Genomic DNA, 13,593 nt, shown 5'->3' on the forward strand with positions numbered 1-13,593 from the left:
GTTGCAGCCATACTGAGGACAAACGCTTTGTCCGAATACGAGCGCGTGACTGTTGCCATCATTTGAAAATCGGCGATCTCGAGAGGGCTGAGCATTTGTTTCAAAGCTAACTTCCATCAGATTTATCAACAGTTGTTTTTTAATTTAAGTTAATTTCATCGTCATTTTTATGACCTTCCTATTAGCAATCTTCGCCCCTTCAAGCCATTTTCACGCTAAGTAGCCTCTTAAAGGCGACAACATGACTGCCAGCATGTGGTCAAATGCTTTAATGGGATTAGATGTGTGCGGATGAATGACGTCACTGCCCATGACTCAAAGCCACGTTCTACATGAAACATTTTCACCGCGATTGCCCACTTTAGGACGCTTCACAGTATACCAATCACCACTCAAGGCACATTCATCCACGTTTAATAGTGGTTTACAAAGTTGTAGTCAAATCTCGCTTGATGTCCCCTATGGGAAAGATTTTGTAGTACTCTTACTCAAAGAAGGGCAAAGAACAAAAACTCGGCTACCACAGACATCTCATCTCCTAAGTCTTTTTGTGGCGCAAATAAGCAAATATCAATTTAATCACATTTCAAATTATTTCACGATAAGCCAAATAACGCCAAACGCAAGCATATATAAAGTACTTGTGACGCTATACTATTTGCAACTGCTCAATATGAAGGTAACTGATAAATTCGGCCCTTGCAAGTTCGCCCCAAATCACTGACCTTTGCGAGTTTGCACCCTTACAACAACAAACTACCTGTTAAGAGCGTTATTATGCAATACCGTTGAAGCTTTTGGGTCAGCATGAAGTTCCAAGGAAAGACAAAATAACTAGGTTTAAACAGTGCTGTGAGTAAAGGCACAAAATTCTGTCAATCCCGTTTGATTAAGACTGGAGTAGTTTCACGACTTTGCATTACTCGTGCATTAGAAGTGCGTTTGTAAGGAAACGAGTCGAAAGGGGTAAACTAGTTAAGGTGGAGGCGAACTTGCTTTGGGTTTGGGACCGAACTTGCAATGGGGAGAATTCACAATAAACCAATGTAACAAGTGCAGCGGTATTCTGACTAGTAACCATATTTCTCTGTTATGGATCTCCAGCCATGACAAAAGCTTTACAAAACAACTTCCAAAATACCCTCACTACGTCAGATCTGAGTGCGCGAGACAGTGCTTGCTTTACCTTAGGACAAAATGTCACATTGGAAAGAAGGTAAGAAAAATTTAAGCCGTTACTATGAACTGTTAATTAAAACTTTTCATCTCACAATTGTCCTTTAGTCTTGCTCAACATTACGATGTATTGTCATGTGACCAGAACAAACAATGCTCTCCTTTCCTTTCAGCTCTGACCGGCAGTATTTGTTCACGTGATTACTTGCCTGTAAAACAAAGGAACACACGGAGAAAGTCAAAGAGGGATTAATTCAAAGCAGGTTTTTAAGAAAGAATCCATTCATCAGGTCGCTATGATCAAGGCAAACACCTTGAATGTGATTTACGACATTCATCGTGTAACGCGGCGGTTAGAGTAACAAGGTTCAAAGAAAGGAAGTGATTAGACTGGAATTAGTAATTCTTGAGAGCACAGCTGAACTGTTACTGATCTGTAACATAGTGCCCTCTATGCTCTACAGGTGATAAACAAGTAATTGAAAACGTCTTCGTGCAATTAAAGATTAATTTCACCTCACAGTTCTACAAATTGCCTTAGGGCAATTTTTTGAGAACTTCGAAAATCCTCGTGCAATTAATCCCTTTCCTGCCCTTGGACCCATGCATACAGCAAAAGTAGCTCTTCCTCCATTAGAAAAGGTCAAAATAGCGGAGAGTTAATCTGTCACGAGTTAGCCCCTATCAATGAGGATTCAAGCAATGTTTGCACTTGCATCATGGTACAGAAACCGCGGTAAACTACAGTTTGGTTGGTCCACCCTTGCCCACAAGTTATCTCACCTACAAGTAATTTTCACCTACAAGTCAACTCGCATACGGGTCGGTATACAAGTTGGTCGCGTGTATACAAGCATTTGTAATAAAGGGGCGTCAAGTTGACAGACTGTTCGCATTTAAATTCCTATCAAACGGTAAAATCCTTGTTAGGAGTCACAGGCCTATGTAATTGAGGTTACCAACGTTATCAACTTTAAAAAAATTAACTGTTTGAAAGCACACTTCAGCAAACGCACAACAACGTAAAATCGAAAATATTTCCCGTTTTCTTAAAATAAAATGTAATTGCATCTGATGGTTATCAGAAAAGAAAAATAAGGCTGAAATGGGATAGAAAATTAACAAGAGTAGCTGATGTCCCACACAAAAGCTAGCTTAATCTAAAATATCAAAGATGGAAAAACTAGTCAAACTATGTGATATAGCTGACCTTTAGGCTCTCAATTTAGTTTGTAACCACAACATATTGATCGTTTAAGAAGTTAATGATTGCAAAACAGCAAAATACTGAAAACAGAATTTTGTCAATTGTAATTAAGTAACACATGCAGTGACAAACTGAATAATAACGTTCTCATTCACCACTAAGCGTACCTTGCTTCCAACTAAAAGTTCTTCAGTTTCAAAGTCAATTTCATTTGATGTTAATGTACAGTTGTCACCACCAGTCTTCATAACATGTTTAAACACCTGTGATTGATTGAATATGTATCAGTATACAAGAAATAGTCGTATTTAGCTAAGTCTGCACTAGGGCCAAATTAAGAACTAGTAGACAGTATATCAGCTAGTTGTTTCATGATTAGGCCATTAGTACTAAATTCAAAACCTTCAGTGTATTTAGAATTGTGTAGCATGCCTCCAGTTTGACTGCCTATGGCTGTGCATATTGGTCCAATTCTTGGGGAATTACACATTTCAAAGTAGTGTTGATCACATATAATGCCATTTCCATGCTGCTGATTCTGAAGGTATTTTGATACATAAGGCATATCCACAGCAACCTTTTTTGATGCTGTAATGGTTACACTTGTAACAGTTACATGTCTTTCCCTGAATATGATGAAGCCTGTATGATGAGAACCCCCATTAAGGGGGGGACTTTTACTGAGAGCTTGAGATTTCTTTGTATTTAACCACAGTTAAGATTACAGATCTCTTACTTTTATTAATATTACACTTACTCTGACCAATAGCTCAGGGTCATTCTGTTGTAAGCTTGTTGATCATTCACTCTATCCTATTTGGGTTTTAAACCACTGTTGTGCAATTTACAAAACCTTAGGTAGCTAAAAATGGTTACTGAATCACCAATTTACTGAATTTACCAATTTCAAGGAAACATATAAAAAAGTGTGAAAATAATAATCCATGGAAAAAAGGGAGTTAAAAAGCAAAAATTAAATTTTTGAGCCACCTTAAGTAGATGCAATATTAATATGAGTCATCCTGTAATTTACTTAGCCCTTTAACTCCCAAGTTTTCATCTGTAATTCTCCTTACTGTCTGCCATACAGTTCTTGTGATGTTAGTTTTGAGAATTTGGTATTGGATCAACTAATAATCCATTCATTAAGATTTTTCTTTAATTTCATCACTTGTTTGCTTCATATAGTGTATATATGTATAGTATATAGCTATTGTAAGGAGAAATTCTGTCTTGGTCACTCACAGGAGTTAAAGGGTTAAGGTAGATTTCACTTTAGAGAATGGTAATGCAAGACCAGGATCAAACTGGCACTTTTGCTCCAGAGTTTAGCATTGATGACTGGACCAGTAACACTTGAATATTGTATAACACTTTTCTCAATGTAGTTGTTCTTCCAAAAGATCCCTACCACTGATTTTAACAGGATGATATGTGAAAGCAATTGATTCTGACGCACCATTTCTTCATCATCTTGTCGGTCAATAATGGTAATCATGTAAAATAATGGTTCTTCTTCAAAACAGCATTCAGCAAACCCTTCCTCTGGTGGGCCACAAGCTGTTGAGAATTAATTTCATTGCATATCAAATAAATAAAAGTAAAATACATTGGTATAAAAACAAATATAAAATGAAGATTGCTTAATCATAATTTCATAAGCTAACCACATCAACAGCCTGACAGGCTGAGAAATTATAATATGTTGCTCTCACAAAGTGGGAGTGACAAATACCTGCAGCCTGAGAGAATTATAGCAGAAATAATGGCAGCTAATAACTGCTATTTGCATGAACATGAATTGGATATTAATTGGTGAATATCAAATGAAGTGCTTGGCACTGAATTCGCTTAAACCCTCCACTTTGTCAAAAAAATCAATAACTTCTTAAACTATTGAGAATTATAGTCTCAATAAAATTTCAAAAATTTTTGAAGTTCATGTCTATCAAAGCTTGAATGGTGAAGTTTGAGTGCTGCATGGTGGTTTCTATGTCATTAGCTGAAAAAAAAACACCATAATTTAAGTTGCTATGTTACATAGTTATTACGGTCCTGATTTCAGGCTAAAAGGTTTTAGAAATTCCTAAGCTGTCTAACTGAAATGGCCTCATTTAAACAAAAGCTTGCAAGGACCGTAAAGAGTGGGCTATCTTTAGTTTATCTGTCACAAAGTCAGGCCTGTAGGCACAGCACAGGACCAAAAAGAAAATGCTGGATAAATGTAAAGGCCTTCAATGTACCATGCTGGACAAAAAAGAGGATGAAAATGATATTGGTAAACATTTGACCTAGTGATTTTATAAAACTGGTACTTCTGTAGTGGGTAAAATCTTTTATTGGACAACTTGCTCAGGGCTTCATGATTTCTTAATTTTTAATTGCTTACCTTCACCCATAACACCATACTGTTTTTTATCCCTGGTTAGCAGTGTACCCTGAGATCAGCAAAATCAGCACAGGTTTACGATACACCATAACACTATAGACTGATTGTAGCTATTCTTGAAATTTGAGCAAAAATTAAAAAAAAACTCATCCCTAACCATAAAGCCTATTAACCTTACTAAAGTTTTCAGATGACCTAATACAGATGACATTTACTCTTGCAAGTGCAATACACATTCAAAATTGCAATCATTATCACTGAAAAGATACACATTTATGTCATGTTTACAAAGTAACACTGTCAGTGCACCCCAACAATGGTAAAGTTTCATATCCCATAACTGATTCAACCTCCCTTATATCATACAGCTAAATGGGCTGCTTCAAAATTTCAATACAGGTTACTTTTTAATTTACCACTTAGAGAAGTTTTACTATGACTAATAGACAAACTCATAATCCATCAAATGTTTTTCCTTGCACACAATTAGTCTAATGCATAATGTGATTGAAGATAACCCAGTTAAAACTGGGAAATATCCAAGGATACACCCCAATTTTCAAACTAAACATCTCTTATGATAAAGCATCTTGTGTTTAAAATTTAACTCAAGATGAAAGAGCATTTAGCTACTGTTACAGAAGATGGGATGTGTTTGTTTGTTCATGAAGTCATACCACAAAACATTAAAAAGATTAACATCCCATGCAGAAAACAGTTAGTTGTTCATAAACATTTTTCCCATGTGCTTCAAAAATATTTGAAGGAAAAGAAGAGCCTACATTTGGCACAGAAATATGCTTGTGTATTTGTCTTTTTACACTCTCTGTTTCTCAAAGCACACATCTCAGAACTGATAACATTGGCAGACAAATATCCGTGCATATTTTTATGCCAAATAAAGGCTATTATTACTAAGCATGGAAACTGCTTCGTTGCTCCATGGGGGAGGGGAGGGGAGGGTTAATTTAGAGAGTTGGAGTCGTCAGTCTCCAGTGTAATATTAAGAGAAGAAGATAACCTACAATCTCTCATTCAAATAGCAAGTGCAGTGGCTATCGAGATCCAAATTCACGCTACTCATCGAGGAACGGGAAATTACAGAGGGACATGTACATAAAACTTATATTGTTTCGTCAATCTTGAAAAGATCCAATGGGCTCTGACCTGAACCATTAAGGTCATTAGTGTACATGCAACCATTTACTAGTAACTGCGCAACACAGAATAGAAAGAATTGAAACCAAACTCTACCTGAAACCAAGATCCGTCGTCAAAGAAACACAAATACGCCAAGCCTTCAAGCTCTACATTGGTCATAGTATTAAGGCAACGGAAGTGCTCAAACTTTACCTCGCCCCAGGTTTCCCTCCTGATACGCGGTCATCTTGGGAGAGACTTGATCGGGGGTATAGGAAACAAACAGCGCCGAGAGGGCTTTACTTCAGCAAGAAGAGTTAGAAAGGAAGAGTGTTCCTTTAAGGTTAATCTGATAAAAAACGGAAGGGCTGAAAAAGATTGTTGTGGATTTACTCAGAGGGAGCAGGTAGCGGTCCCCTCCAGGTATGTTTGTGTGTCCAATTATACATTTATTTATAGATCGGTTATCTTTTTTCAACCTCACGATCTTCACAGTATCCGCTAATCAAAAGTTTCGTTCCCGTTTAAAATCTTGCTTAAGTTTGATCAACTACATATGAATAACAACATGACAACGCATAACTGAATACTAAAAGTTTCATATCAAACCTTACGATCTCGTGCTCAAAGTTTCGTTTTTTTTCAATGATTTTGGTAATTTTACGGGATTCAAATTCAATTCGTCAACTTTAAGCGAACTGTTACAATGTCGCGTTTACGATAGTCTCCATAACCCAAAAATCATGCAGCTGGTATACCAAAATGACCCAATTGTTAACAAACCGCTAAGATTAATACCATGAACTACTCCTCATCGTTACCTAAAAGCGGTATTTGCAAGAGCTGATTCGCCTCAGTAATAATTAGCTTTTAGATTATTCGAGTTGAATTAAATATGACTAGGTTTGAGGAAGGAGGGTAGAAACAAGATAAGCCACAGAATCTGCGAGTGAAGAGGACGGTGTAGTCTGATAAATACATTTCTTTTAGCTTGTATGGCCTGATAACGTCTGAATTACCCTTACAGCTTCCACTACGTCCAATTTTGACATGAATACGCATGAATTCCGCTTTTGCACTCACCTAAGACGCTTCCACGGTGAACGAACACTTGAATTATATCAACTCTAATGTCCAATAACGATTCAGTTACAAAATACATTGTCATCGGCTTATTCAAACTATAATATTACCAACCGAAAAGGAAACTCGTAAGTTTCCATTCCGTAAGAGGTCTCGGGGGTTTTTATGTCCGATAACCGAAAATGACAGAGCTCATGCAACCGCATCATCAGTAGTCAAACAAGTCGGGCACAATCGAATTATATCGGGATTGATTTTGTTTTCAGGACTTCGTGATTTTTTCCTCGAATCTGATGAAATTTGAGTGATTTAATATGCAATCTGACAATGGCATAACGTTTGATAGACCTTTATTTTACTGTCTGACCATATTCAACAGACAACTGACTCTATACTCGATTGATCTATTTCTCTGGCTAATCAAAGTATGTTAAATTACCAATCGTTCGGTTTCACACTTCAGTACGTTATGGAGATTTTGGCTGGGATAGACTGAGAAATCATAATAATCATAATGCTACAAATCTAATATCTTATAGCGTGAACTGTATTAGGGAGACCTCATGTTGAACAGTTACAATGCGTGAGGCGGACACTGACTGAGGTAAAAACCCCCATTTTACGGCGAAATAAATCTGTTTCCAATACCCCCGTATTATTCAATGGACTTCGACACAAAAAATGAACTGAACGAACTTTCTACACGAGGCCGGTACTGATAAACAGACAGTTGTTTTTAGATATTTGAAATTCATCAGTTGAAACATTTATTAACCAATTTTTTTAGTTTCCACTCGGTACCAGTTTGTGACCAAATAAATTGCAGTGATCATTGTCTTGGGCATTTTTAACTTCTATTTAGCAAAATATACCGAAAGAGCTGCTATGTAAGCCATAGATTGATAATTTTGGCGGAATGCTTGAGTGAGAAACCGAAGGAACTTCCTCGCATGAGAGAAAGTTTAACTATTAATGTTCTCAGCTATCATTGTACAACAAAACTACTCATCAAAACAAACAGCTCCTTTAAGTGGAAATATTCCGAGGTGCCGAACGGTTTCAAACGAGAGGTTAAATTAAGGATAAATGTGCAATAAAAACTTAACGATTTCCCGGCAATTTCAAAACAATAACCCAATTTATTTTTTTTCTCAGAGGGCACGGTAACGAATCCTGCAATCTTATTGGTTCTTTACCCGGTCAGTATTTTCCTATCTCTGCCCACGGGCAAAGGTGACAGCATTTTCAAGACCTCGGTCACAGTTTTTTACCATACGGACCTCCCAGCCGGCAAATAACATATATATCTGCGGCAGATATTGGGTAATCATATTCAAAAACCTAGTTTCAAAGCCCCTCATCGGTGTGGTGTTCTCAAATTTTCGCAAACTCAGAGAGAAGTGTCCTCTTTTGCGATTGTTTAAAAAAGGTTATAATAAAGCACTTATTGAATTCAATTTTTGCATGATATCCTGAATTATCAAACCTCGTGTCTGTGTTATTTGCCTCGGCCTTCTGTTTCGGCAGATGACTCAGACCTCGGTTTTGATAATTCATGATATCATGCTACAGCATATCCACTAACTGCTTATTATTTTTTTTTATTGTTGTTATTATCATATTCACAACGAAGTGCTAGAAATCTTTGTACGCTCTAAGTGCACTTTACTTGAAACGCTTAGCAATGAACGTTGATCGTATCAAACGAACCAAGCGTTATCATCTTCGAAGTATTTTAAAAGAATATTTTTTTTGTTTCACTTGAAAAGCTTGAACTTGGAGGTAGTGCAATAAGGAAGTCTTGTTTTCCATTTTCCTGCGTCAAAGACGTCACATATTGCTTCTGGGCTGCAAGCTCTAAAGCTCACTATGAACGCACGAAGCAGTTTTTGCTTAAGTATCTCGTTTTAAAAAGGGTCTTGTCCAGCAATCCTAAGCGTTGAAATATTCTTTTTCTGCCCTAGGTTTGCCATGGCTACCGCAGCACCAACAGGTTCCTCGAGCAAGGAGACAACTAACTACGCTCGCCTATGTCGTCTGCTGGTTGATGTGGGTACCCAGGCCCTTAGGGACACATTTGATGTCATCCATCCACCAGCCAATCTTCACACAATTTTGACAGCCAATAAAACCATGTTACAATCTCTGAGAAAAAGAAAGGTAATAAACGCGACCCAATGGGGAATGCTCTTTCCAGCCATCCCTTCTTCAGTTTCATCGGCCAATTTCGACATCACACTTTTAATGGTTCTGTTGCGAAACGTATGCAGTCTACATCCTCCTACAACAGGCTGGGATACGCTTCCTGCTGTTACAGACGTAAGCCATGCAGCTGATATCGCCCGCGTTAAATATTACAGAAACACTGTATACGGTCATGCTGAGTGCGCTTCAATAGATGATGCAACGTTCAACACATACTGGGGTGACATCCGTGACACTCTGGTGAGAATTGGGGGTGCAAAGTACAAAGTAGACATTGACAATCTTGAAACTGAGTGTATGGACCCTGAGATTGAAGAACACAGCAAGGAACTTCTCAGCCAATGGAAGAAGGATGAAGAAAACGTTAAAGCTAAATTAGATGAAGTCATCAAAAAGCTGGATGATTTGAAAACATCAAGTTTGCCTCAAAGGAAGGAATTTGCCATCGAAGGTTAGGGAGGCTTTGATTTTACTACTTTCTTTCTTTCTTCCTTTCAAAACTTAAGCATGTTTTAAAACTGTATTGTTAAACACGGTTTTGATTTTTTTCTTCATTTATTCTTCCAATGTAGAACATTGAAAATATACTGAAGCCAGTTAATTACAACTTGAAACCTATATGGAAAATGAAATTTTTTAGTTCTCTGTTCCTGATTTCACTCAGTCAAATTCGGTTAAATTTGAAATGTTTTGCTTATGTGAATGGGGGTATCAGTTACTTTAAGTTCCCCTTTATGTACAAGTAGGTACTTAGTACATGTTACGTTCACAATATCATTGTAATTGTGAGATTAACGTCTGGCTTATAGGTGTGTTTAAACATCAGTCTGAACCCTTTTGCTCATCAGGTTTTCATTCGAGAAGGAAAAGTTAAGCAGTATAGTTTTACTAGGTAGATGAATGCGCCCTCTTTATCCCAACAAGGCATGCGCAAGACCATTCAAGATGCTGACCTCTTCCTCAAGTACAAATGTTAACATTTGCGTTGTTTGACCTCAGTCAGTTTGATGGCAATTATAGTTTCTTTAACACGTACAATTAATTCCAAAGTTTTTTTTCGTGCCGATTCATTTGCACTCGCAATGGTTTAGAATGAAAGGAAATACAACTGCACATCCTTGGTGAGATCTTTTTTAAAGAAGAAAAAACTTACTGTTTCAATATCTTTCTGAAATGGGACAAGACGAGAACATTCCATTACTCGCTGAATAATTCTTAACTTTCATTTCAAATTTTCATTTGCTTTTTCTTAAGGCAAATCCACTGTACTGGAAGAGCTGTCGGAGGACTCAGCAATGTGTAAAGAAAAAGGCCATGAGACCGAACCTCTGGATGGCTACTGTAACAACTGTAAAGTTTCCATTTGTGACAGGTGTGGAGAGACTCGTCACATACATCACACCAAAGTTAACATCCAACAGGCTACTGAGGAAGAGAAACTGAAGTTGGAAGAGACTGTAGAACAAGTGAAAATGCAAATTGTTGACCTTGAGGTGGAAATTAAAACAACAACAGAACTATTTACAGTATGTAAGGAAAAAATCGCTAAAGCTCGTAAGGATGTTGGGACAACGGTTGAAGAACTCATTCGTGTATTAAAGGAGCACGAAAGAAGCATCTTGACCGAGTTAGACCTTATTGAAAAAGCCCAACAAAGAGATTATTTGACACAACTGGAGCAATTGCAAGCATCTGTACGTGAATTAAAAGGCTCTGTGCGAAATTGCGAGGAAATTCTACACAAAAACGTTTGCGTTGAAACTGTGCAAGCACAACAGGCTGAAATTGAGAGGTCTAAAGGTGTTCTAACAGAATTAAAACTAGACATTTATCGGCCATGTCACCTATGCTATGGGGCAGATAAGGACTATATTGAGAATTTGACAGGTAAAGCTCCGGGTAAAGTTCTTGTCACTAAAACTGATCCTTCACGGTCAATTTTAAGATGGCATTATGAGAGAAAATTTAGAGCTGGAAAATACACACCCTTTGACATTGTAACGTTTGATTCAAGTGGCTGGGAATGTTACTACCAGGAGATCGATGAGATCAAGGTGACAGTTCAGACTCCGACGGGGATGGACCTTGACCTGAAGTGTATGAGTTATTGCCAAGGGACATATACCTATCATTACAGACCACTCTGCGATGGAGAACATAAAGTGACAGTATTAATTAACAGTCAACCACTTTCAGGTAGTCCGTGGACTTTACGAGCGAGTCCATATGAGTATTCTTCCTTTAAATTATTTGGAACAGCTCGATTCGAAGAACCCTGCGCTGTTGCAATAGACAAGAGGACAGAGAATTTGGCTTTGGCAGATCGAAAGAAACAAAGGGTGCAACTTTTCAGTAGGAATTTGGAATATCTTACAGAACTCGGTCAGAATGGACCAGCAGCGATTAAACTAAAAAATATTACCTCACTTGCATTTACCCATTCTGGTGACGTCATTGTCGTTGCCTCTGGAAGTGTAATTTGTTTTACAATTAGTGGTGAATTTACAGGGTGCATCAACAACAAAACTCTCAATTCTCCTTTTTCACTGACTATTGCGTTAGATGGCTGTATGATAGTGTGCGATACAGGTGACAAGTCAGTCAAGGTTCTCTCCCCTGACGGGACAGAAATGCTACAGTCCTTCAGTGCTCTAGACTGTGATAACTCCCCGTGGGAAGCTGTTTGTTTCCAAGACATGTTCTTCGTGTCTTACCCCACAGCTGGTTGTGTTAAAACATTTAACAATGACGGGGATTTTCTATATGATATTGGGAATGGAGGTGAAGGTCAATTGAGTAAGCCTCGTGGACTCGCTGTTGATGTTTTTGGAAATTTGATAGTTTGTGACGAAGGAAAAAAAGCTTTGAACGTTTACAAACTAGATGGAACTTTTGTAAAAAGCATTAAGAGTCATCTTGTAGGCTGTCCCTGCTCTATTGCTGTCTACCCAAGCATTGAACTGGTTCAAATGATCGTTTCTGATCTTGAAAAAAAAAGCTTTATTAGAGTTCTATAACTGCAAATATCAAGCGTTCTAAATTAAACATTACCTTTTTGTCGCATAATAGAAAATATCTTCAGATAGCTTAAGAGAGCTCCGTAGGCGTTCTTCCTGACCGAACATAGATTTCCTATTTGTGCGATTTTAAAGATGAAAAAAGGAGAGAAGTTGATGTTACATTTGCTAACAGAATTCTTAGCCCCTTTCTGGGCATCCATCTATATTTTACTAACCCGGCCTTCGACAAGCATGAGTTTGGGTCTGCCATAGTGTTGTTATTTGAAATCGTTTACGATCACTCGAGAGACGAATGGCTGTAAGGGTTGGTTTTTGATATCTAATAAGGTTTGTAAGCACTTTTCAATGCATAGTTTTAGTATTGCAATAATAAAAAAAAAACTATTTGGAGAACTGACATAGGGTTGTTTTCCTGTAAGTAGATGAAAGGGCTGCCAATTTCCAGTAAAAGTATATTAAAGGAATACCTTTTTAGTCAAAAACCATGATGTTAATAAAGTTACGAACTACCAGCAGGCGTCCCTGCAATGATTTTATTACAGGCATTGCCCCCTTCTTCCACAGAGTTGCCAGGCTTCCAACACGGCTTGCCGACAGGAGTGAAACTTCGTCCGTAGTGAAGGAAAAACCGGCTTATAAGGACAAGGTTTTGAGCATCTGTGATTATTAGAGTTATTCCCTTCATTGATTGCACTCTCAATTCCTTATCAGCTTGTGGATCCCAACCCTACTCGTGTCTTTACACTTAAACTCGTGAACGGCTAAGCAGAATTAAGTATTAGTATTTTTACAAGTCTCCCTCAGGCTTTTTTGTGATAGATTAGACACTGCGTAACGAACTGCATGGCATAACTCATAAAAGTTTAATAAATACATACTTAATAAATACTTATTCGGCGCAAATATCTATATGAATATATTCAGATGCCCCTTACAAGTTACAAACCCACCCAACCCAACCCAGGGGAGGACATCTATCACACAGTAATCTCGTGCGTGGGAAATTAACGTCTCCTACCCCAAACCCTGCAGGAGACGGGACCTCCGGCCTAACGTCTTATCCGAGAAGACGAAGCAAGGTGAGTGAAGCGACTTGCTTAAGGCCACAACGTAGTGCCCCATCCAGGACTCGAACCCGGGCCGTCCGACCCAGAGTCCAGCGCTCTGACCACTGGGCCACTCACGCCTCACCAAGGTTTAGGGACAACGAGCTTGTGTGAGGCAACTAATCAGTGAGAGAACATTGTAGGTCTGTTAAGTACTACATTGCCCATGTATTTGAAATGCATGGTAGTCAGTGGCATACAACCTACCCCCCCCCCTCCACACACACACACACACACACACACACACACACACACACACACACACAC

General features: G+C 38.3%; 2 protein-coding genes across 3 annotated transcripts; one reads left to right on the forward strand and one right to left on the reverse strand.

Annotated features, from left to right (window-relative positions):
- Positions 1-256: 256 nt before the first annotated feature.
- LOC113677814 (uncharacterized) lies at positions 257-6,154 on the reverse strand. Of its 2 annotated transcripts, none has more exons than XM_089197738.1 (5): positions 6,027-6,154; positions 4,773-4,821; positions 3,843-3,943; positions 2,551-2,646; positions 257-1,385 (listed from the first exon to the last, which is right to left on the reverse strand). In XM_089197738.1, the coding sequence occupies exons 1-5, from the start codon at positions 6,090-6,092 to the stop codon at positions 1,281-1,283; spliced, it is 417 nt and encodes a 138-aa protein (XP_089053864.1). In that variant the 5' UTR covers positions 6,093-6,154; the 3' UTR covers positions 257-1,280. The 2 variants fall into 2 exon arrangements, with proteins under 2 accessions (XP_089053864.1, XP_089053863.1); XM_089197737.1 differs by having other exon boundaries at positions 3,795-3,943.
- Positions 6,096-12,733, forward strand: LOC149050001 (uncharacterized). The gene is made up of 3 exons (XM_089197730.1): positions 6,096-6,335; positions 8,960-9,651; positions 10,455-12,733. Exons 2-3 carry the CDS (start codon positions 8,967-8,969, stop codon positions 12,215-12,217), a joined length of 2,448 nt encoding a protein of 815 aa, XP_089053856.1. The 5' UTR covers positions 6,096-6,335; positions 8,960-8,966; the 3' UTR covers positions 12,218-12,733.
- Positions 12,734-13,593: the final 860 nt, after the last annotated feature.

This window comes from Pocillopora damicornis, chromosome 2 (genome assembly GCF_964200805.1).
Source record: "Pocillopora damicornis chromosome 2, jaPocDami1.2, whole genome shotgun sequence".
Classification (NCBI taxonomy): Eukaryota; Metazoa; Cnidaria; class Anthozoa; order Scleractinia; family Pocilloporidae; genus Pocillopora; species Pocillopora damicornis.

Coding starts and splice junctions, on each gene's coding strand:
- LOC113677814 (XM_089197737.1), bottom strand. CDS start 6,092: ATGACCAATGTAGAGCTTGAAGGCTTGGCGTATTTGTGTTTCTTTGAC. Junction 4,822..6,026: donor ACGACGGATCTTGGTTTCAG/GTAGAGTTTGGT, acceptor TGCTGATCTCAG/GGTACACTGCTAACCAGGGA. Junction 2,647..3,794: donor TCATCCTGTTAAAATCAGTG/GTAGGGATCTTT, acceptor AATCAATCACAG/GTGTTTAAACATGTTATGAA.
- LOC149050001 (XM_089197730.1), top strand. CDS start 8,967: ATGGCTACCGCAGCACCAACAGGTTCCTCGAGCAAGGAGACAACTAAC. Junction 9,652..10,454: donor GAAGGAATTTGCCATCGAAG/GTTAGGGAGGCT, acceptor CTTTTTCTTAAG/GCAAATCCACTGTACTGGAA.